The sequence below is a fragment of the Rana temporaria genome, chromosome 7 (assembly GCF_905171775.1).
Source record: "Rana temporaria chromosome 7, aRanTem1.1, whole genome shotgun sequence".
Classification (NCBI taxonomy): domain Eukaryota; kingdom Metazoa; phylum Chordata; class Amphibia; order Anura; family Ranidae; genus Rana; species Rana temporaria.
The window spans coordinates 91,046,473-91,070,736 of NC_053495.1; the positions used below are offsets into that span (position 1 = coordinate 91,046,473).

Below are 24,264 nucleotides of genomic sequence, written 5' to 3' on the forward strand. Positions count from 1 at the left end.
ATTACGTTTTTTCCGGTCTCAGGCGGTCGAGCTGGCCAACAGGTCGTTGTCCAGGAACACGCTGAAGGCATACACCACGGGTTGGAGGGTTTTTCTCAGATTCATGTCTCTGTTTCCGTGTGAGGGTCCCACAGATTCTTCATACTTCATGTCTTTCTCTGCTTATTGCCATAGTGAGCTAACCTTATCAGCCAGAACCATCAAGACCTATTTGGCAGGGGTTCAGCATTTCAGGTCCCTACAAGTGCCGGACAGGCCGTCCATTTTTGCTGCTCACCCTCTAAAAACCGTGCTGAGGTGTATCCAGAGAACCCAGGGGTCCTCACGGTTATCCCGTCAACCCATCACCGGGCAGATTTTCCGAGACCTGTCGGATATTCTGTCCACTTCCCCTTTTGGTATGGGTCCCAGTTTGGTCCTTAAAGCTGCCATCCACCTCAGTTTCTTTGGGTTCCTCCGTCCCGGGGAGGTGTCCAGAGCCAGCTGCCATGCTCCAGTTTTGCTCAGAGGGAGTCTGGCCAGGTTTCCCGAGAATTACGAGTTACAGCTCCCCAACAATAAGACCAGGCAGATTGGCCAGGGGTTCGTGGTGAAATACTATCAGACTCACAATTGCTGGTGCCCGGTCGAGGTGCTCGACTCTCTCTGCAGGGCATTCTCAAGCTCACCCCGGGATAGTCCGTTGCTCCCCTTTCCTACGCATCCTATCACCTCCAAACAATTCATTGGGCATGTCAGGATTCTTCTTGCCAAGCTGCATCTGAATCCAGGGCGCTTCTCCGGACATTCCTTTAGAATTGGGGCAGCGTCCGCAGCATCCAAGCAAGGGGTCCCGTCATACATCATTAAGCACATGGGTCGCTGGAGTTCCTCCTGCTATAGCAGATATATCCCTGAACCTCACATGGAGGTGCGTAGAGCATTTGCCACCCTGTTGGATTAAATATGCACTGTTTCAATAAAGCTTCATTACCTATCTTGTGTCTTTTGCCCTCTTTTAGGCGTACCGTCCAGCTAGGCCAAGGCACGCCACAGGCCTTGGTGGTTGGGGTCACTACGTATTACGGGTGAAGACTGACTACAAGTTGGAAGGCTGGACGGAGGCCGGCCTGTGTTTGTAGGCGGAGTCTGGGGGAGTACTTATCCTCCCTTCTCCGCCGGGTCCAGCGTCGGCCTCATTTCCTGTTTCCCACCCTCCCGGCCCCTTTTTAGGTATAGGCTTCATTTATTCATTTCTCATATTCAGGGTATGCCCTCTTTTAGGCGTACCGTCCAGCTAGGCCAAGGCACGCCACAGGCCTTGGTGGTTGGGGTCACTACGTATTACGGGTGAAGACTCTGACTACAAATAAAGTTATGGGATTACAGACAGTAAAGATATGCAATGCAGTGGTAATAGGAGGTCAGATTTTATTAAAGGAAGAGGCAAGATTAATATCACAAAAGTCACTGACCAGTTGGGTTTAAACCGATAGCAAAGTGTTCAATGCATTTATTTAAAGAAGTTCTAATCACAAGTACAACTTGATTTACTCTTTGGAATGATCTTGCAAGCTGCATATATATGTATAGGTACAGCTGTGGGTTAATTAATATTCCACTTGGGTGGAGAAGTTCAGTGACGATACACCATGTAAAGTGGATCTATACTGCATCTGAGCACCACAAACCAAAAACGCTATTTAATTCATTTTTGATATTCAAAGCAAACTCACCCACCCATTCATGTCTGCATGCTTCATTTTGCTGAGAAATCACTTTGAAAAAAACCCATAGCATTTCTGGCCGTGGCCATCTTGACTAAGGGCAGATAATTCATGTAGCATTTACTTCTTGGAGTCCATCTACCTTTAGATCAGACATGCAGGCATGAGGGTTTGCTTAGCTGGGAAAACCCCTCCTCCCCTCCTGAAGACTTCTGGGATGTATGACATTATTTGCCTAGGCATAGAAACCAGGAAGCAATTGAAAAAGTGTTAGGTAACAAAGTAAATTTGATATGCTTTCCTATCTGCAGTGAAAGTTTGGATTGTGAGTAACGCGGTTAACGAGTTTTGCAATACGAGCACGGTTTTAAAAAAAATTCTGACTCGGTTTGCGAGTATTGTCTCACAAAACGAGCAGGATTCAAGCCACAGCAATGTGCAGTACCGCGTTTAGCCTGAGGTGAGGGGTGCCGGAGCCAAATCTGAGCCGTTCGGAAAAACTCGGAAATACTCCGTTCCTGAGCCTTTCCAAATTCAGTCGAGCTGTCCCTGGGCCTTTCAGAGTGTTTCCGAGGCTTTCCGGCACCCCACCTCTGGGCCACATCCGGTATTGCATGCCATAGAAGTCAATGCGGAACATTTTTTTTTTTTTTATTGAGCTTTGATATGCAAGTGCTTTGGATTACGAGCATTCTCCTGGAATGGAGCATTCTCCAAGGTTTCACTGTATTTACTAATGCTAGCGGCTTAAGGAGTGAAAATAGTCCGTATTGATTGAGAGAGAAGCTCTGCTCTAAGAATTAAATGGGTGAAAAAAAGTGTCACAAGACATAGGCATCAAGTCAGAAAAAAATAAATAAAATAAAAGTCAGTGGTGGTTAAAAATGGTTTACTTATTTATTTAAAAAAGAAAGTTGATTGATAACATATTCATTACCAAAAAAAAAGGTAACCGAGTTATAGATCAGCCACACTGTACAGTATACATATATTCAGATCATCCAAGGTACAGCTGTTTTACAGTAGCTCCAAACCAGTGAAAGTCAGGATGGGGATATTGCATACCAAAAGCCTTTAACATATTTCCCAGACTTCAATGTGCACAAACTTTTCCTACCTTGTTTTCTTTTCACAGATTTGCCTTCAGGGTTATAACCAGGTGGATACACCATATCCTTAAACTCTTCCGCCAGATTACCCAAACGATTATCCATCATTTCAGTCCTTGGCACTAGAGAAAAATAAATAAATTTTAAAGTAAAAAATATTATGTGTATGGTGTAAATGACAAGCATATGTTTACCCACTTAAAAACCGCCTAACTCCGATATACATCGGCAGAATGGCACGGCTGGGCACAGGCACATACAGGTATGTTGCCCTTTAAGTGCCCAGCCGTGGGCGGCGCGCTCGCGACCCGAAGCTCCGTGACCACGGGACCCGATCACTGATGGTGTCCCGCGATCGGATCACAGGAGCTGAAGAACGGGGAGAGGCGAGTGTAAACAAACCTTCCCCGTTCTTCTCTGTTGCTTGTCACTGATCGTCTGTTCCCTGTTATAGGGAACGACGATCAGTGATGTCACACGTCCAGCCACACCCCCCTACAGTAAGAATCACTCCCTTAGGGCACACTTAACACCCCTAGTGGTCAACACCTTCACTGCCACTGTCATTTTCACAGTAATCAGTGCATTTTTATAGCACTTTTCGCTGTGAAAATGTCAATGGTCCCAAAAATGTGTCCAAAGTGTTCGCCATAATGTCGCAGTCACGAAAAAAACAAACACTGATCACCGCCATTACTAGTAAAAAAAAAAAATATTAATAAAAATATCCACTCTTTTGTAAACGCTATAACTTTTGCGCAAACCAAACGCTTATTGCGATTTTTTTTTTACCAAAATAAGTAGAAGAATACGTATCGGCTTAAAAAGAGGAAAAATGTTTTTTTTTTTTTTTAATTTTTTTTGGGGATATTTATTATAGCAAAAAGTAAAAAACATTACATTTTTTTCAAAATTGTCGCCATATTTTTGTTTATAGTGCAAAAAATAAATACCGCAGAGGTGATCAAATACCACCAAAAGACAGCTCTATTTGTGGAAAAAAAGGATGCCAATTTTGTTTGGGGGCCACGTGGCACGACCGCACAATTGTCAGTTAAAGCGACGCAGTGCCGAATCGCAAAATGGGGCCAGGTCCTTAACCTGCATATTGGGCCGGGTCTTAAGTGGTTAATTTTAGATGTAGATATTATTGAGCACTGGCCTGGCGTCAAATATTAGTAGAAAAATTGATGTGATCAGCCTTAGAGCCCATTCACACAGGTCCGACTTTATATAGGCCTCTTATGACGTCACAGTCCCATCATGGTGACAACATAATTACCCCACCCCCTTATGTCGTCACCACCCGAAGCATGAAGGAACTATGACGTCATAACCGGCATTACAGTGGGGAGGAAGCGTCGAGTCAACATCGAAGAAAAGAAGAGGGAAGAAGGCGATGCAGAAGACCGGCCTGCCGCTAGTAAAAGCGCTGGAAGAAGATAGCGGAGGTGCCTGGCAGAAGGGAGAAAGAACCGGAAAGCGGAGGCGGAATAAGACCCCCGGAGCTGCCTAATAAATTACTTTAAAAACCTGTCAGGTGTTTTTTTTCTTGTCACCCCCCCTCATGGCATGAAGTTCCCCCTCCTGTAGGCGACTTCACACAGGGATTCATTTGCATGCATTTTGGTATATCTTCAATCCAAGTAGAATGCATGGAGAGCAGAAGATATTAGTTCTTAATGATAAGCATTCACATTAGCAAACAGGTGTATTAGCTAGAGAAAGGGACCTGAAAACTGAATTTTACAATTAAAATACAGCATTTAAGATTTAAAATGTCTAAAACATATCAAAGCAAACCGGTGTAAAAAAACAAACAAAAAAAAAAACACGTATTGCAGCTCAACAGTCCGTAGATGAGGCAGTTGCATCAGTTTTTATTTTTCGGAGTTAAAGGGGTTGTAAAGGTAAAAAATGTTTTCCCTAAATAGCTTCCTTTACCTTAGTGCAGTCCTCCTTCACTTACCTCATCCTTCGATTTTGCATTTAAATGTCCTTATTTCTTCTGAGAAATCCTCACTTCCTGTTCTTCTGTCTGTAACTCCACACAGTAATGCGACACTTTCTCCCTGGTGTGGAGAAAGCCTCTTGAGGGGGAGGGGTGAGCAGGAGGGTCAGGACACACTCTACTTTGCAGATAGAGAAAGGAGCTGTGTGTTATAGTGGGCGTCCTGACACTCCTGCTCGCCCCCTCCGCCCTCAAGAGGCTTTCTCCACACCAGGGAGAAAGTGTTGCATTACTGTGTTTAGTTACAGACAGAAGAGCATTTGAGCCCAAAAAATCATCAGCATATGGATGAAGTAAAGAGAGACATGTACCCAACAAGCCGTTCATGCAGTAGCATAGGGCCACAGGTAAAAGCTCTAGTGTTTGGTGTACAGAAGGATTCGGCTAAGGTCTCGGCCCACATGCTTAGTCCAGACAGCAAAACGTAGGCGAGCCAGCACCACGGAACAGCTTTAAAGGGTGAAAGCCAAGCACAATACTGCAACAGATATCTTCGAACCCTGGAAAGGATGAAAGGGGACAAGACCCCATTTTGACTTGGCCCTTCACCATGGGCATACCCCCAAGGATGTCTTCAGGGACAGGGCTCTGCCTACAGGCAGTTCATGGCACTAGACCTGTATAGAACCCTGCGGATCAACCCAACATAAACAAGATATACCTGTGCACAAATACCAATAGCTTGTACATGTATACATTTAGGTGCTAAAGGGTTGTGACCATGTTAACGCTAGAAATTCTGGGTGAACCCTCTGCACACTTATATAATAAAAACAGGGAATTTACAGTTCACACATATTGCAAAACGTGTTTTACCACCTACGGACCGCCTGGCGTTGTATGTCTGCACTTTGAAGAGGGATATCGTTGTTATGCCAACAGCTAGCTACCATAACCCCGACATCCTCTTCTTCAGCAAGCGGCCCGCTTTCAGATAAAAGTGGTCTCTGCGGCGGATTCACCGCAAGATCACTTTTAATCGGCGGCGTTCTCTGGTGCCCTCCGCCGCTTACCGGAGCCGCCGGCTCCCGCTGAGTGAGGGGAAGATGGTCCCCACCCGTCTCCATACCATTGCAGGGCAGAGGCAACGTCAAAACGTCACTTCCGCTCATAGCTCCTAAAGAGAATTTTTTTTATTTTTTTGCATTTTAGTGGGTCTTTTTGATCCCAGATCTCATTTTCAAGAGGTTCCGTCATGCTTTTTTTTTATATTACATGTGATGTTTACATTTCTTGTGATAGGAATAAAGAACAGTGTAAAAATAAAAAAGGTAAAATACATAATAATTTTTTTTTTAAATGGGCCCCGTCGAGCTTGCGTACTCCGACAGCCTCCTGTAGCAGCCCGACAAGTCCCCCTGAGGACCCTGCACATAGCCAGCCAATACTCCACAGGTTTCCGACCGGAGGGTGGCCCAAGTGGAGCAGCATTCCCCCGCACGTCTGTTTCTAGGAAAGTCCCGGAGGTCCACGGCCACTTTGCTACTCCCGGTGACTCGTCGTTATGGTTCCCCTATCCAGATGGTTCCTGTAAGAACTGCGCAGGCGCAATCCTTGCCGACGGAAATCTCCAAACCTCGGCCGGCATCCAGGCTTATTCCTCAACATCCCCGTGGATTGGAGGATGTTAAAATAAAGAGCCAGGAGGCCGAGTGATCGGAGCAAACCGTCCGAGCGAAGCGAGGACATGAGGCCGACTGGCCACTTACCTCAAATTCCACGTCGCCCCGGATGCCGGCCGAGGTTCGGAGATTTCCGTCGGCAAGGATTGCGCCTGCGCAGTGCTTACAGGAACCATCTGGATAGCCGGAACCATATTGCCAGACCACCAGCTGTCCGGCCAACGCTGCATCCTGGAATTGCTTCTCTATCAGGTACTGACAGACACTCAGCTTGCTCACCACCCCCTGCAGCCCTCCCAGAGTCACCACCGAGCGCCGGCCTGCGGATGATCCCCCATCTCCATTCCGGGAGTAGCGGCCACCTTGCTACATCCCAAAGGAAACCTGCGGCCATCCTATCTCTTCTCAGATAGATTCAGACCCTGCATAGTCACTGGGGAACCCTGGCCTTTTAGAACGACAACCCTGGCTCAGTCTTCAGTGTACTTACAGCTCCATCAGGCACAGATAGTGGATGTGGCCCTGTTACTCTTGCCACACACGGCCGCCATTTTCCTGCACCATCCTCCAGTACCCATTCCCAATCCCGGCCTGCATGCTTCCATGGTGCCCAGCTCAACCTCTATACTGACACCAACACCACTCAACCTAATAAACCTGCCACTTCTTTGTTCCCGCCATGGCTCTGATGAAACCCAAGTCGGATGCGGCTGCAAAGATGGACAAGTATCACAGAAATAAGGACGGCCTGGAAGAAGATGGCAGAACCTAATCGGAGGGGAGGGAGACGGCGGGAGCAGATACGGACAAGGTACAGAAAGCCATCTCTGCATTGCAAGCCACCCTTACCACTAAAATTGAGGAGGTGACAGTGGATATTTCCCTAGTCCAACAGGACCTTCACAAACTCAAAGAGCAGGTTAAGACCTCGGAGACCAGAATAGGGGAGCTGGAGGATGCGATCCCGCCATTACAGAATTCCTCCGAATGCATGCGGCACCAGGTTAATCAACTACTTGGAAAACAAGAACGGTATGGAAAACAGACTCCACAGGTGCAAGCGTCGCTTTATTGGCCTACCAGAAAGATCCGAGGGGCAAGGACCCAACTACATTTCTAGAACAATTGCTGATCACAACGTATGGCAGAGAGGCCTTTTCAGCCACGCTTGTTGTTGAACGAGCACACCGCATGCCCGCTAGGCCACCACTGCAGGGTGCCCCTCCACGCACATTTATTGCCAAACTGCTGATTTACAAGGACTGTTACACGGCACTACACATGGCATGAGTGAAAGGAAATATACCCATTGGCAATGTTAAGGTGGCCATTTTTCCCAATTTTTCCACTAAAGTACAAAAGCGCAGACAAAGTTTTACAAAAGCCAAAAGACGCTTACGTATCAAAAACCTTAAATATTCAATGCTGTTCCCTGCACAGCTCCACGTAGAAGACAGTGACCGCGCCATTTTCTTTAAAACTCCTGAAGACACCATCGCCTGGCTGGAGCGTTGAGAAACCAACAGGAGAGAAAACGATTAACCTACAATATACCGTACACAGCCATGTACTGCAACCAGGGCCCACAAGCCTCCTTATCTGCATCTTTTCTCAGGTACAGTACACTTCCTATTGGGCCTCCCTTTCAATATTTTCAGTTTGCCATCTGCACTATCCTCGCTTGGTTCTCTTCCTCCCCCATCACCCCCTGTTATGATGGGAGGGCCCTATCTTCTATGTTTGTCACCTGATATACTACAACATTCGGTGTCGCTCCCGCCTTACCATCAAAGACACTCTAAACCAATGCTACCTTGAAGAGGTGCTCCCAAGTGCACCTTGAACGTTATGAACGAGCTGCACAAAACACTTAGGCCGAGGCTGCAAACAGAATAGACATTCCCCTCTACAAACCGAGAAATACTACTAGAAGTCACAAAAGTCTTACAATATGCAAGACTTATTCAGTGAAGTTTCATCCCCGCCCCTCACACTACCAGAGAGGCCTGGATTCTGGGTGTAGATTCACCTTGGAATCCACCCCGCCATGCTGCAAAAGCCTTACTACAATACACCCTGTTTGGTTTGATTCCAGGACTGTATTACTGCCATCAACCTTTATCACTCAGGGCCCAAATCCAGGTTTTGTCTTTGTTACCGTTTTACTTGAATGAAGTGGAAAAGCGGGTAATTAGTGGTCGATAGTTCAAATAAAAATACAGCACCTCATCCCTTAATTGAGTAGAAAAAGGGAATGGAGGAGTGTGGGATTATTGCGGTGCCAAAATAGAAACCAAACAAAGCAGATATACAACAATAAAAAAGTTTTATTGGTTACACAAAGATAAAAAAAAAGTTTAGTTCAAACATATGGGAAATACATTAATAGTGTGGGAGCGAAACATAAGATACAAGCCAGTGGTCAGGTTTTCCCAACTAGCTTCGCCAATCCTTTGGCTTCATCAGGGGATTTATGACGTGACCATCACAATGAGTTGCTCTAAAGAGATTAAACGAAGATTGTTTATCAATGTATTCATTAAATACATCAATGTAACATTTTTCATGGTTTTTAATATAAATATAGTTTGACTGGGAAATGTGGCGGAGCAATGAAGGCCCAGGTGCCAATATATAGACCCCAATGAATCCCACGCCCCCACAAGAAACCCCACAGAGTGCAATCAAGCACTAAAGACCCTGGAGGGTAAGAAGGTTGAAAACCTACCCAAAGCTGCCCAGTGAACCAAATAGGAAAACCAAATCGCCTGAAATTGCTTTCAGAAATTCAGATCCGGGAGCCCTCTGGTAGTGGCTATATAATAATGGAGAAATCAATATTAGGGGGAAAAACTTTCTAACAATCGTTGTACAAACAGGTTATTCAAGTAATTATATATGACACAGCAATCGTAATTTGTGAAGGCATACCTAGAGGGACTTGCAATTGAAATAAAAGAAAGACAAGGACGCTGGACTGGTTTCTAGTACAGGTGTATCTGTATAAGAATTAAATCAGACAATTGAAAAGTAATTAGGATTAAGCACAAAGCATCCAGTGATAGAGGGTATGGGCTTAGAGTAAAAAGCCAAATACTGAAAAGAAAAGGTAAAATTAAATCCTGAAAGTAAAGAGGACTTACAGTATATATCCAGTTAGATTTAGTAACTGAAGGGTACCCAGGTTTGGATGCAAAGCTGATTGTTGCCTAGTTCTAAGAAAAGTAAAAAATATACAAAGGACTAAGTAAGTAAACCTGGATTAAAAAAGAGAGGAAGAAGTACCTGAAACAACCAGGGTGGAAATAGATATGGAGGCTTACCCTAAGCAGCACTAGTTGATGATGCAGCGTCCCTGCAAAGTAACGCTGTGAGCGAGGAGGGGAAGGGCTTTTTATAGCCCCTTGATTGAGCTGATGAGTGGCGTCAGTGCGTCACGAGCGAGCCGCGGATGTCTACCTCGCATGTGCGAGGGGTGCCTACAAGCCCCATAATGCCATGCGGCCGCGTCATAGCATCCTCCTAGGACAGACACCCAGCTGACACGGAGAGCGTAGCAGGCGCCAACCCGAGGGGAAAATAGAAGAATGCATCTTTGGAGACATCTCAGGGACCAAAAAAAAACAATAAAAAGAAAAAAAGGGAAAGGGAAAAAAACGAGAAAACCAGTTTAGCGCAGATATTGTGATAACATACAATGATGTATCAAATGCAAGTTAATCACAGAATCTGTGCCAAAATCAGCAATGTAAAATTAAATCGGAAGGAAGAGAGATCACTAAATGGGACCACATGGAGAGCAATGCCAGGGAAATGGGTGGGAATCATGTGGGGACAAGGGAACAGGGGGGCCAATAGGGCAGCCAAATTAAACCCTGTCGGATACCCACTTATACGACAAGGTTAGGAACAGAAATTGCCCTTGTCCCCGCTTGAATTTGCTTTCAGGCGATTTGGGTTTCCTATTTGGTTCACTGGGCAGCTTTTCAACCTTCTTACCCTCCAGGGTCTTTAGTGCTTGATTGCACTATGTGGGGTTTCTTGTGGGGGCGTGGGATTCATTGGGGTCTATATATTGGCACCTGGGCCTTCATTGCTCCGCCACATTTCCCAGCCAAACTATATTTATATTAAAAACCATGAAAAATGTTACATTTATGTATTTAATGAATACATTGATAAACAATCTTCGTTTAATCTCTTTAGAGCAACTCATTGTGATGGTCACGTCATAAATCCCCTGATGAAGCCAAAGGATTGGCGAAACTAGTTGGGAAGAGCTGACCACTGGCTTGTATCTTAACCACCTATGGACCTTAGGTGTTTTTCAGATTTGGTGTTTGCAAGACTAAAACAGTTTTTTTTGCTAGAAAATTACTTAAAACCCCCAAACATTATATATTTTCTTTTTCTAACACCCTAGAGAATAAAATGGCGGTCATTGCAATACTTTTTGTCACACCATATTTGCGCAGCGGTCTTACAAGCGCACTTTTTTTTGGAAAAAATTCACTTTTTTTAATTAAAAAAATAAAACAATAAATTTGGCCCAATTTTTTTATATATTGTGAAAGATAATGTTACGCCGAGTAAAAGGATACCCAACATGTCACGCTTAAAAATTGCGCCCGCTCGTGGCATGGCGTCAAACTAGGGCTATAATTATTACACTCGCTCTAACGATCGCAGTGATACCTCACTTGTGTAGTTTGAACACCATTTTCATATGCGGGCGCTACTCACGTATGTGTTCGCTTCTGCGCACAAGCTCGTCGGGACGGGGCACTTTTAAAAAAAATTTTTTTTGTTTTCTTATTTATTTTATTATTTTTTACACTGAAAAAAAAAAAAAGAAATTTGATCACTTTTATTCCTATTACAAGGAATGTAAACATCCCTTGTAATAGAAAAAAGCATGACAGGTCCTCTTAAATATGAGATCTGGGGTCAAAAAGACCTCAGATCTCATATTTAGACTTAAATGCAAAAAAAAAAAAAAAAAAAAAAAAATGGAAATACTGTCATTTGAAAAAATAACATTTAAAAAATGTGCCTTTAAGACGCATGGGCGGGACTGACGTTTTGACGTCACTTCCGCCCTGCTACGCTATGGGGACGGGTGGGGGCCATCTTGCCCTCACTCGCATCCCCACACAGCAGGCTGACGGACCCGATCGCCTCCGGGGCCCTCTCCCGCCGACGATAACGGCGATCTCGCAGCAAATCCGCCGCGGAGACCGCCCTTATCGTTTACAGGACCGCTCATGCTAAAGATGGATACCTCGGTTGTGGCAGCAGCTGCTGCCGTTACCGAGATATCCATCTTTAAAAACAGGACGTATATATACATGAGCATTTCCTTAAGTGGTTAATGTTTCGCCCCCACACTATTAATGTATTGCCCATATGTTTGAACCAAACTTTTTTTATTTTTATATATCTGCTTTGTTTGGTTTCTATTTTGGCACCACAATAATTCCACACTCCTCCATTCCCTCTTTCTACTTGAATGAAGTGTTTGATTCACTTCACACGCAAGTTAATGTTTTGTTATGGGAATAGGTCTACACCAGTTGGGGTCGATGTTGGGCTGAGTGGGAGGGAGGGGGGACTGTTGTATCAAAAGTACAATGCATCAAGTACAAATGCTATCATTTACAGAATGCTATGTTCAGTGTATTTCTACATTCTTTTATATCTGGGGGGCTTTCCCCATATGTGTAGTGTGATCACCCCCTCTTGTATTACATGATCAAACTCCTCAGTTTCCTACATCACACTCCACCATGATGTCTCTGAAATTCATAACTTGGAACGTTAGAGGGTTAAGAGACAAAGTCAAACGCACAGCCGTTCTATCCTACATTGAAAAACAAAAAGGCAGACATCATAGTCCTTGTCGAGACACATTTAGAAGGCAGTTTACAGCTAGCCCTTAAAAGCCCCTGAATTGGCTGGGCATAACATTCAGTTTATACCACACACGAAAGAGTGGCGTTATTGCTCGTAACCAAATCCCTGCATTTTGAACTGGGTGACCTGAGCTCAGACCCACATGGTCGTCATGTTTTCTTACATGCCAAGATACAGTATATGGTGAATAGTTTTTGTTAATGGCATATTATGTACCACCTCAATTTTGCATGACAGTTTTGACAGAAGGACTCAACTATACAGCACAAAACCCGACGATCCCAGCCATTTGGCTGGGGGACTTCAATGCCACCCTAAACCCTGACCTGGATAGAGCATGACAAACTGCCCCGACTCCTAGACCCTTGTACATCCACCAGTTTTGCCAGGTTGATATTCAATCTGGGTGACTCGTGGAAGACTAAACACTCAAATGCTTCTCCTCCACCCACAACACAATGTCCTGCATTGACATTATCCTTCAGATACTAGTGCCTCGCCTGTAAGATGCAGCCTTTTGCCCTAGACTTTTGTCAGATCATAGTCAGTACTGGATGACAACAATAGCTGTCCCAATAGTCAAACCACCTAGGACATGGAGAGTAAACTCGTTTTGGCCATCACTACTTCCAGATGGTGGGCAGATAGACAATGAATGGAAAATATACTTCCACGAAAACGCTCACTTTACCTCATTTGCGAATATATGGGACTCATTAAAACTCCATGTGAGGGCCACTCTGATATCTCAAATAAATAGGCTTAAAACAACCACAGCGGAGAAGGCAGATAAAAAGGTACTGGAGGAGCTCTCCCTCACAGAACGTCAGTATGAGACTGACCCATCTCCTGATAAAGCCTCCCGCCTTAAACTGCAATCTAGGGTAGTTAACCAGCTGCAATATGGGATGTCTAGAAGAAAACTTTATCTCTAGACAAAATCTCTTTGAAAATGGAGAGAGAGAGAGCGGGCAAGCTATTGGCATACATGGCTCACAGTGAGGACAGACCCCCAGTGGTCATCTCCCTGCAAAACTAATCCGGCGAGATGATAACCGAACCTACAGCAGTAACAGCTATGTTACACAGGTTCTTTAGTTCCCTATATACCACCACTACCTCCAATGATTCAACACTCATTGTTCTCTTCTTAGAAGAACTCACCTTCCCTCAACTGACCTCAGTCCAGACAGAAATACTTGAGGCGCCACTAATGAACAAGGAGATGGCAACGGCTATCGCCAGCTTTGCTAGATTCATGTCCCCTGGTTCTAATGGACTACCCATCAAATTCTACTCACAATACAGTGAGACTTTCATACCTCAACTGCTTACCCTTTACGCTCACCTTTTTTAAACTCTCACCTTACACCATCCACTAGGGAAGTTATTATAGCGCTCATTCCCAAAACCGGGCAAGGATTTGGGTCTCCCCGAGTCATACAGACCCATCTCCCTGCTCCAGGTAGACCTCAAAATGTTGGCGAAAATCCTGGCACTGAGCTGCAATCAGGTTATCCTAGTACATGAGGACCAGGCCAGCTTTATGCCAGGTAGAAAACAAGGAATTTGTTCATAAATATGCAAGCCCATCACGACAATGTTGGGGAGAGGGTAGTGGCAACACTTGACATGACCAAGGCATTCGACTCGGTAGAGTCCCCCTACTGTATGCAATGGCCACAGAACCCCTAGAAATATCCTTTAGAGGCAACCCATTAATACAGGGCTTGCGTGTAGGTGATCTGAAAAAAAAAACAAAAAATAAGCATGTACGCCGATGACAGTGCTATATCTAGAAGATTCAGCCCTACGAAGATCTCAACTGGGAGAAGAACATTTTGGCTAATTTTCCGGACTCAGAATCAACTGGGAGAAGTCTGTCACAAATTCTCCCACTTGATCTTGCCCCCCAAACTGAGCTACAGACTCAATTACCCCTACAGAGAGTTGATAGTATCAAATACCTAGAAGTGAACACATTACTAGGTCACCGGTTGATTATGTCTCTCTCAATGTAGAACCACTGTTTGCCCTGATTAAATCTAAAACACAAATATGGACATGTCTCCCTCTCGGGGTACTAGGTCGTATCAAATGATACTCCTCCCTAAAATGCTATATATATTGTGGTACACGCCTGTATATCTACCACTGAAATATTTCAAAACTATGCAGATGCAATTCTTAAACCCTTTGTTTGGGGGAAGAATGGGCATAAATTAGCATGGCGACTACTCAAAAATCCCACCGATTTGGCCAGTACGGCTCTACCAGACTTCAGCCTATACTAGTACTTAGCATCCCAATTGTTGCATATAGATAAGACTGACAGGAAGAGATTCACTCTACTCCTATGCCCTGCCTGGGCACAACTGACAACGGACCCCATCTGCGCCATAGCAGCAGGCATTGAGGATAATACCAAAAAAGTGGAACATAACTCCCTCTTAAAAGATGTGGAGAATGGCTTCTGTCAAACAAGACATACCCACACATAATGATAACTCCCCCATCTGGCATAACTCTCCAAGAATTCCTGATTGTACCAGACTCGGAAGCTTGGTGCACTGAAACTGGAATTTACCCTCCCAAATCGCATGTTTTTCACTTTTTTTACAAGTCCGTCATGCTATTCATTCTCAATTCCCAGAATCGATACCTAATCCCACCTGCAATCCGATCATGGATGTAGTCAAAAGTAAAGACTCCCAGAAATTATTAATATTCTATAGCATGGTACATACTCCCTCGTCAATGAAAATGGCCTATAATGTAAAAACACAATGGGAAGGAGACCTAGGGAACCTAAAGGACGAAGACTGGAATGAGGCATTGGATACATGCAAAGCTGTCTCACCAAACTATCTGACAGACCGACCCAAATATACAGTCTACACAGCACATACCTCACACCTGCAAGGATTGCTAAATTCAACCAGGGACAACCTTCTACATGTCTATTATGTAATCAAGAACCAGGCACATTCTACCACCTCCTGTGGTCCTGCCCATACATGCAGGGATTTTGGAAAGAGGTGGTGGATTTTCTTCATGACAACAAGGGGTATCCGCTGACTCTGGACCCCAAACCGTGCCTACTGGGTATTTTTCCAGATGCCAATATCAAAAGATATATTACAATTTTTATGCGTGAGACTATTTTCTGCCCGAAAAACAATAGCTAATTTTTGGATGAGACAGGCTCCCCCAGACTATCTGACTGGAAGACTGACGTAAACATCACATTGCCCTATACAAATTTGATCTATATTAAGGGTGCTCTGCAAAATATAACAACGTCTGGGACCGATGGCTTAATGCATCTGACACATGTGTATAGCACTACTGAACTTGTCTCCCTCTTTTGTGTGCCGTTCAGCTGGGGTCATATATGCCACTCTCTTCATGTATACATAATCGCAAAAGTATGTTCATACTCCAAAAACAAAAGTGTTCCTACATAGCAACAATTTCTGTAATTGATCAGGAACTTTCGGAACTACCCATACATGTCATATGTGGAATGATTGTACTGAACAAAGTAAAATGTTTGTGCATTAGAAAATTGTACACTTTTGTGGGAAATAAAAACATTAAAGTAAAATAAATAAACATAATAAGGCTTTACATGTCAGATCTTCAATGGGTTCAGGCTCTAATAAATTAAGGGCAAGAGCTTCCAGGTTCCTGAAATGCTGCTGTAGAACAGGATTCTCAAATGCTTCACTCCTGGAGAGAGGAGAACAGTAGGAAACCGTCATTAATATGTCATGCCGTACTGTATCATATAGTCTAGTTACACTTAAAGACAACTAGAGACAACTCCCGAAAGAAGTCTCCAGAAAGAATGGACTATATGAAAAAAACAGTTTAAATATATACAGATAGTTTTCGTTTATCGACCGATCGGACTTGCGGCCAGCTCTCCCCAACCAAACTACACGCTGTACATCATTGTATTGTACAGTACAGAATTTTCGTTTGTGTTCTGTACTTATGCAAATTAAAACAACATTATTGAGTTAGAGTTTTGTGTTTAAGTCTTTTTTTCCACAATACAGTACAGTAGTTAAGAATGCTTAAAATATTGATTACTTATGGCTCCTCGTTTAATGACCTGGTTGTTGGAACGGAACATGGTCGTTACGGGAGGAGAGCCTGTATATATACACACCTGTATTTTTTTTTTTTTGCGCCAACATTAGAAAGTGCATAACATCATTGTAATAAACATACAATCAAGTGAAAAAGAAAAATGTATGTGATTTAAAACATGTGCAAGCAATAGAAAAAATCTATTAAATTAAATTACAGGAAATAAAGTGATTCCGTGTAAAAAAAAAGTTAATATAAACATTTCAGTTTATCCATAGGGATATTGAGTTTAGAGGTAATGGAGGACAGGCCAAATGGTAGCGTGACAAACTAGAAACGTTTTTCTACTACTGCAAAGTGCAAAAAGCGCTGTTAAGGTGCGTAAATTTGAATATGCAGATAGGCATCTTGGATATCTACAGATTTGCAGATTCCATGCAAAACTTTGGAATTGGAGCCTGGGTGCACACTATAGCAATGCGGGAACCAGAGCGATTACAGCGCCGGTTCGCATCTCTCCCGCAGGCAGTTCACATTGCCCTCTGCAAACAGCTGCTGGTGTCAATACAATGTTAATTACACCCCCAGATCGGTTCACAGATCGCAGAGCGAACTGTAGATTCGGACAGGAATCAGATCACATGGGGGTGAATCCGATTCCAGTGCGGAAAAAAAAAAAGTCCCTGCACCTTTTTTAATGTGAATCCAACGAGAGTTCAGATATACAACGGTTTGGCTGAACTTGCATTGCACAGACATCACATGTGATTGGCACAGCAGTGCAGGTGCGAATCACATGTGTTTTCTGCATTCGCAATAGTGTGATCCCAGGCTGAAGGTACTTGGTGTAAGGATTTAAGGCCAAGGATAAGATGAATACCCCTGCTGGATTTTGGCACCATGAACAGTTTTGGATAAAATTCTTTGAAACGGTATTCCACAGGTACTGGAACAACTACTCCCTGGAACAAGAGATGATTCAGGGCATTTCTATCCTAAAGCAGATTTTGCTGGTTTGCGAGAAGAATGGGTAGAATTGTTAACTGTAGTTTGCACCTCTTTGAAACCATCAATTGAACCCACATGTCTGGAGCATCTGTGACCCAGAAAAAAGGCAAACTAACAGAACGATGCCCCCAACTCTTAGGCGTAGCGTCTGAAGCTTGGGAAGAACATGGAGGTGCTCTGCGTTTTGAGGATTTAAAATTCCCTGAAGAAGGAGATTTTGGAATCTTCCACTGTGGAAGGATGACTTTTCCTCCTGTGACATCTTTGATGAATTTGTCAAGCATCTTACCAGAGAGACACACAGCTTGATAAGGCACATGATTTAACAGAAAGATGAAAGTCAGTGCGACAGTTCTGCTTTGCAGTTTGGTGGTGTGTGCATTGCTCATTGGAAGTGGAGCATTTAGCCCTTGCAAGGGCAAGGAGACCCCGTTTCTTCACCTGACAGAGGAGAGATACCAACTGTAAGGAAAGCATTTGGATCATGATCCTGTGACTTCCTGGGACAGATTCAAGACCCCGCAGAGGGTTGTTTCTGAAGGCGCTGTTTTTTTTTGTTTAATCTCTTCTTTATTAAATTTTTCTTTACAAATACCATTCAATATTTTACATTTATCATGCCTTAACACTTGAAAGGTTGCTCACTACATGCTATATTCCTTTACTATATGGTGGTTTATCCGAATCCTCCTCCTCCTCCCAAAAAAAAAAAAAAAAGAGGAGAGAGAAAAAAAAAAAGAAGAAAGAAACATAGATAGATATATGTGTATTCTTAGTGCTATATTTATTATATTCCTCTGTGCCTTTTTATGATAAGGGGGGGATATTTATTATTATTTTTTGTTTTTTTTTATATAAAATTGTGTTTGAGAGGTTATATTTATATATTATATGTCTCCTCATTGATTTTTTTTTTTAAATAAAATTGTGTTTGAAATGTTATATTTACATGTATGTGTCTACTCATTTATAATTCTTCCACCCCCCAACAAGGAAAAAGGAGAGGAAAAAAAAAGAGAGAAAAAATATGAGTGGGGAGGGTCGTTGGCCACCTTGCCATTTTCTTCTAGTGTACAATCTCTACTTAGGCATATTAACGAAACATAAATAAAACATACAGATTAAAAATAAAAGCTGTGGATTTTCCCCATCTTTCTTTCTGTTCCCATCTCTTTTTCCGAGCTTCAGAAGGCTTTTGGTTTTATCCATCTATTTCTTGGTTATGTTTTTCCCAGATTTTTTTAAATTTCTCCTGTTTGTGCCTGATGTCATGTATCCATTTTTCTGCTTCCATTATTATAACTACTAACCTTTTCCATTCTTGGAGGGTGGGACATGTTGCTTGTTTCCAATACCTTGGTATTAATCTTTTGGCCGCATTTAATAAATGCGGTACAATGCTATTTTTATGGCTCTTGTGGTTCCATGGAACAGGAATTGTAACGGTGTAAACTCCATTGTTTCCTCAGACATTGACCTGATCCATGGTGCCACTTCCTCCCAAAAGATTCTTATCCCTGGACATGCCCACCAGATGTGGAGGTATGTTCCCTGCACCCCCTCCAACATCGGTCATCTCTTGTTGGGTATATTTGAGCTAATCGCACCGGGTGCGGTACCATGTAACCAAGAACTTATATGCCATTTCCTGAATGGCAGTGCTTGTGGATGTGGCATGTGCAATTGTGATTATTTTTTTAAAATTGTGATGGTGGAAATCTGCATCCTAGTTCTTTTTCCCATTCTTTAATAAAGTATGGGGGGGTTTTATTCTGTTCACTACATATTCACTACATATTATTTTATACATTTGTGACAGTAAGTGGTCCGGTTGTGATATCTTTCTACATGTTTTTTCGAATATAGTCAGAGAATTCAGAGTTCTTATTTGAGGATCTAATCTTCTAAAAAAACTTTGCATCTGGCTATATCTCCATCCAGACCACCTAGCTCTGAAGAAAGGGGTTCGCCCCCGAAACGCTTCAGCTTCAACATCGATCGTTGGTTCAAGAGACTGTCGTGTTCCACTGATGTTGCTGGATTGCTGCTGTCTTTGAAAGCCTGATTTTAATTTTCACATTGTGAGTACAATGATTGATTCTTACATTTGAATAAATTCATTTTAGCAGTATCACACTAGGTCGGTGCGCCCTCCGCTCTTCTCTTTTTTCTTAGTTTTATGAATTCCCACGATTCTGAGGAGGGCTGCAAGATTCTAGAGGATAGCTTTTAAATTGAACTACACCACCCCATAGCACCTCTCGAAAATTCCGGAGCGCAGGAGACTTGTCTTTATCTATATCTCCATCCTGCCATTACCATATCGCCTTGTCTTGATACTAAGTCTACCTGCGGCATCAGGACCCCCAGTGGTGCATACCTCAGGCACTTTGTATTACCTTCCGTTTCCCATGGGCCTAATGCTCCTTTTTCCTCTCCTGGAGGGAACCATGGGTAACCCCCCAGTGGTGCCAATGGTGATGTTTTTGGGGCGTATTAGCCAAATTGATTTATCCTGTCCCATACTGCCAGTGTGTTCCGAGTTAACGGGGATGTCCATTTTGATAATCCCCTGGCCTTAGTTGTTATCCATGGTGCCCCTGCCAGGTTCCTCCCCGCCATATTTGCCTCTATTAGTACCCATGCTCTATTACCTACATCATGGCACCAGTGCAGTATACGCACCAGAGCCATCGCTTTATAATAGGATGCAATATCTGGGAGCCCAACTCCTCCTTCCTTGCTTTTACATAGGATTTCATATGCTATCCTAGCATTTCCCTCTTTCCATATACATGATATGAATGCTTTCCGTATCTTTTTAAAAAATATCTGGGGGAGTTGTATAGGGACTGTATATAGAACATATAGAAGTCTGGGTACCACATTCATTTTTAGAGTATTAATTCTCCCGAACCATGTTAATGTGTTTCCCTTCCATCTATTCAGATCTTTTATTATTTCTATAATTAATGCTCCATAGTTACGTACATATAGTATCTTTTCATCAGCCGCTATGTGCACTCCCAAATAGCACAGTGATTCCCTATTCCACAAAAACGAGTATCTATCCTGTAACAGTTTAATTGCAGGCAATGGCACATGGCTTGGCAATATCACTGATTTCTCTGTATTTATTTTGAAATTGGATATCTTTCCATATCTTATCACTTCCTGCATCAGCTCATATACTGATTCTTCTGGTTTTGAGAGAAAGAACAATAAATCATCGGCATATGCTGCCACTTTGTGCTCTCTATGTCCAATTTCCTCCCCCACCATTCCCCTGTTCCCTCTCACCCTGCATAAAAATGGTTCCAAAGTGAGAGCGAACAAGATTGGGGATAGGGTGCAACCCTGCCTTGTACCTTTGCCTATATCAAACCCCTCAGACAGTGTTCCGTTAACTTTGACTTTGGGTCCTGCATATAATGCTGCTATCCACCCCCTCATCCGTTCCCCCAGGCCCAATTCTTTTAATACTTCCATCATATAAACCCAGTTTAGATACCAACTGTAAGGAAAGCATTTGGATCTTGATGCTGTGACTTCCTGGGACAGATTCAAGACCCCGCAGAGGGTTGTTTCTGCAGGCGCTGTTAACCTTGCCATTAGTGGAGGTCCATCCCATTTGGTAAGGTTACCCGTTGCCTTTGGTGTACATCACGGGGAGATGCTTATTCTGTGGTGTCGGTGGATACACATCTATGTCTTCAATCACAACTCATTCAATGTATTCACACATCACCTTGTTTTCCTAATACTTTGGAATTGGACGCTTTGTACCAATAGGGGACTTTCTACATCAACTATAGTTTTCCATTTTTTCACTTTATATACACTATAAATGTTTTTTTCCTCATTTATTCATTTATTGTATACAAGTGTGAACTTTGGACTTATAGTTTTAATTTCTATTTCATATTCACCTTGGTTTTGGTTTTTCATCAGTCGTTTACATTTGATTATGTAGGCGATTTCAACCAGCATTCTTATTTTTGTTGGAAACGCCGTTTATTTTGGTGCACTACAGATTTCAGACTTTTGCACAGGACTCTATTCACAGGTTGTTTTAGCGCTACTTTTTTCCTATACAAATAAAAATGATCAGCAGGTTTGGGGTGTGACCTGTGTAACCCAGAATCCCTTGAAAATGTTGGGAAACCCTTGTTTCAGCTCCTTATGCACCTTTTATGTCCAAGTCACCCTGTGCCATCCTGGCACAGGGTGACTGAGAAAATATGTCTTCGATTACTTAAAATGGGACAGTAATATTTATCCACAATATCTCCCAGAATATATGTAAAGATTATTCTTGGTTTGTTTGATTCTGAACATGTTAGTTGAGAGAGCTGATCACATTGGCCTCTGTACAATGTAGGAGACGGGCCGACTCCTGCCGAAGCTCCTGCTATTGTGAGAAGGTATCCTGTGTTTATACTTATGATAATGTATAATCTACTGTGTGAAGCTCGGTGACAAGCCTGACCTGTAGTAAAATCCTGATTTATAATAATGCCTAGAAGGGCACGGAGTCACGTCGGCTGCTTTAAGGGATTAATTAGCTCATGTTCATTTATGTTTCTGGTGTATTGTTAGCGTAATATGAGCAGGAGGTAGGAACCTTCTCTTCTACTGTATATAAGGCTTGTACCCTGGTTCTAATAAACAGTCCATGTTCAGAAATCAAGCAAGTATCGTATTGTTTGTCGTTGATAGCAGTTGGAATATCTGATAACTTTAGACTGGGAGGAAGCGGTACATGATGAAAGCACTCAAGCGAAGTGTGGGACATTTTGTTACATGTGGATTTTGGAAGCCCGTGGTTTGCTGTTAAATTAAGCACCTGGCTTGGGTCTGACTAAGGATTAAGGCCTATGAGAAGGCATAGGAGCAATTCTTGACTTCAGAAGGGGAATTGACCATTCCTGTTGAGGCAGATGAATATTTGTACCCTCAGTGACATCCTCAATAAGTGTGTCCAAGGCAACTCAAAAGAGACAATTTTGCATGTCTGTTCTAAAGCCCATCATTTAACCAAGAATTCCTCTGCATGTTCTGTAATTGGAGACCAATACTGGAAGACAGATGATATTTACTAACCAAACACATTAGCTTGGAGCTGCTGGTATCTTACACATACAGGGTCATCAGTCTGGAAGAAAACAGGACCTATTCTTTTTTTTTCTCTAGAGTTTGAATGACTAGCATCATGGCTTGGGTAGGCCGGAATGCAGGGCCAGCTATAAAATAAAAATTAAATAATGTGCAATAATAAAAATAAAAAAACATGATCGCATTATGTGTACATCCACTGTATATGAAGTTCATCAGGTCAGCGAGTTATGATAAATTGTACAACAAAAAAGTAAGCGCTAAGCACCCATCCTACAACTGCTGGCAGTGAGGATATATATAACCTTCATGGAACAAATGTGTATAAAATTGCAGCACTTAAAAAAAAAAAAAAGTTCAGTGTTCATAAACGAATTCTTAAAGTGCAAATGGTTGTCAAATACTCCCAGAATAGCCGAATGTCTCTCACCAGAAATCCTGTCTGCTCTCTTAGGTGCAGCAATAATGCATTTATCCATAACCTCCAAGATAACTGGAACCTCTTTATGGTTTTTAGGACTCCGGATATGGCATAGGAAGAAAGAAAGACTATATAGTGCAATACTGTATGAAATTACAATATGTACCACAACCGTGTATGTAGTGTCACTTACAAAACGGTGTGAGTCATGTAAACACCAGTGAGCCGTCACCACACCAACCTCCACCCAACATGTAGTGTGTACTCACCGTCACATATGCTGCCCAAATGTTAGGCAGCCATAAGGCTACTGTGAATTAACCATGCAGGTGTCACGGAGATCCTTTCAATCACAATACAAGGGTCACAGGGATCCTTCCAATCACAATACAAGGGTCACAGGGATCCTTCCAATCACAATACAAGGGTCACAGGGATCCTTCCAATCACAATACAAGGGTCACAAGGATCACAGAGCCCAAGAGCCAACATCGTGACAGCGTCATGCTTTCCGGCCGAGGCGTGGAGCGCATGGTGAAGCGCACGCCGGCCGGACAGGCTTGTATGTTTGTCTTTGGGGTGTCTATTAACTCCGTTCCGGATGCTGCTGATGAGCCAGCGTTAAGCTGGGTTGGCGATCGGCTCCCTTATTCATCAAATGAGGTTTGGAACATATGTCGGCGCCACATTTTTACTTTTTCTGTAAGTTAATTTGGACCAATTGGGATCCCACATGTGGAGCCACCATTGAGGTAAGGGTGTCTTCTCTATATAAGCGATCCCTGTGCAGTATGTCAGCACCCCAGATGATGATCGTTTAGATTGAAACATGTCGGGAATTTGCTGACAATACTGCTTTTTGTTACATGCCGGTTACAAGTGGTTGAAAATGTGAGTGTAACCCCTTTTTTGATTTTGCTACCAAGTAAACTTTTAAACGGATTTACACTATGTGCATCTTTGCCTTCTTTCTTCCTACTTTCGTTGTATTGAGTGTCTGAACCTCCATATGGACCCAAGTCTACAACCTATTACAAGGTGCCTCTGAACCGACCTTCACCTGATCCTGTGTTGGACTTCACCTCCTCGCTGGTATCATCAACTTTAAGCGCAATTGACCCATTAGGTATATGCCTATTTTGGGTCCACAGCTTCTGGTAAGCCTCCATTCACTTCGGTGCTGGATTTATACATCTTTTACCTATGAAGATTTATTATTTTTTTTATTGAAGCTTTTTGCACATTTACCCACTTTGAACTG

The 24,264-nt window shown here is 43.0% G+C and overlaps 1 protein-coding gene across 2 annotated transcripts in view; it reads right to left on the minus strand.

Annotated features, from left to right (window-relative positions):
• Positions 1–24,264, minus strand: part of XRCC6 (X-ray repair cross complementing 6) — a 247,393-nt gene that overhangs the window by 14,245 nt on the left and 208,884 nt on the right. For both annotated transcript variants that reach the window (XM_040359639.1, XM_040359638.1), the window contains exons 11-12: positions 15,993–16,093; positions 2,824–2,937 (exon numbers count right to left, since the gene is read on the minus strand). In XM_040359639.1, coding sequence (XP_040215573.1) covers positions 2,824–2,937; positions 15,993–16,093 — 215 coding nt within the window. The remainder of the gene's footprint in view (positions 1–2,823; positions 2,938–15,992; positions 16,094–24,264) is intronic.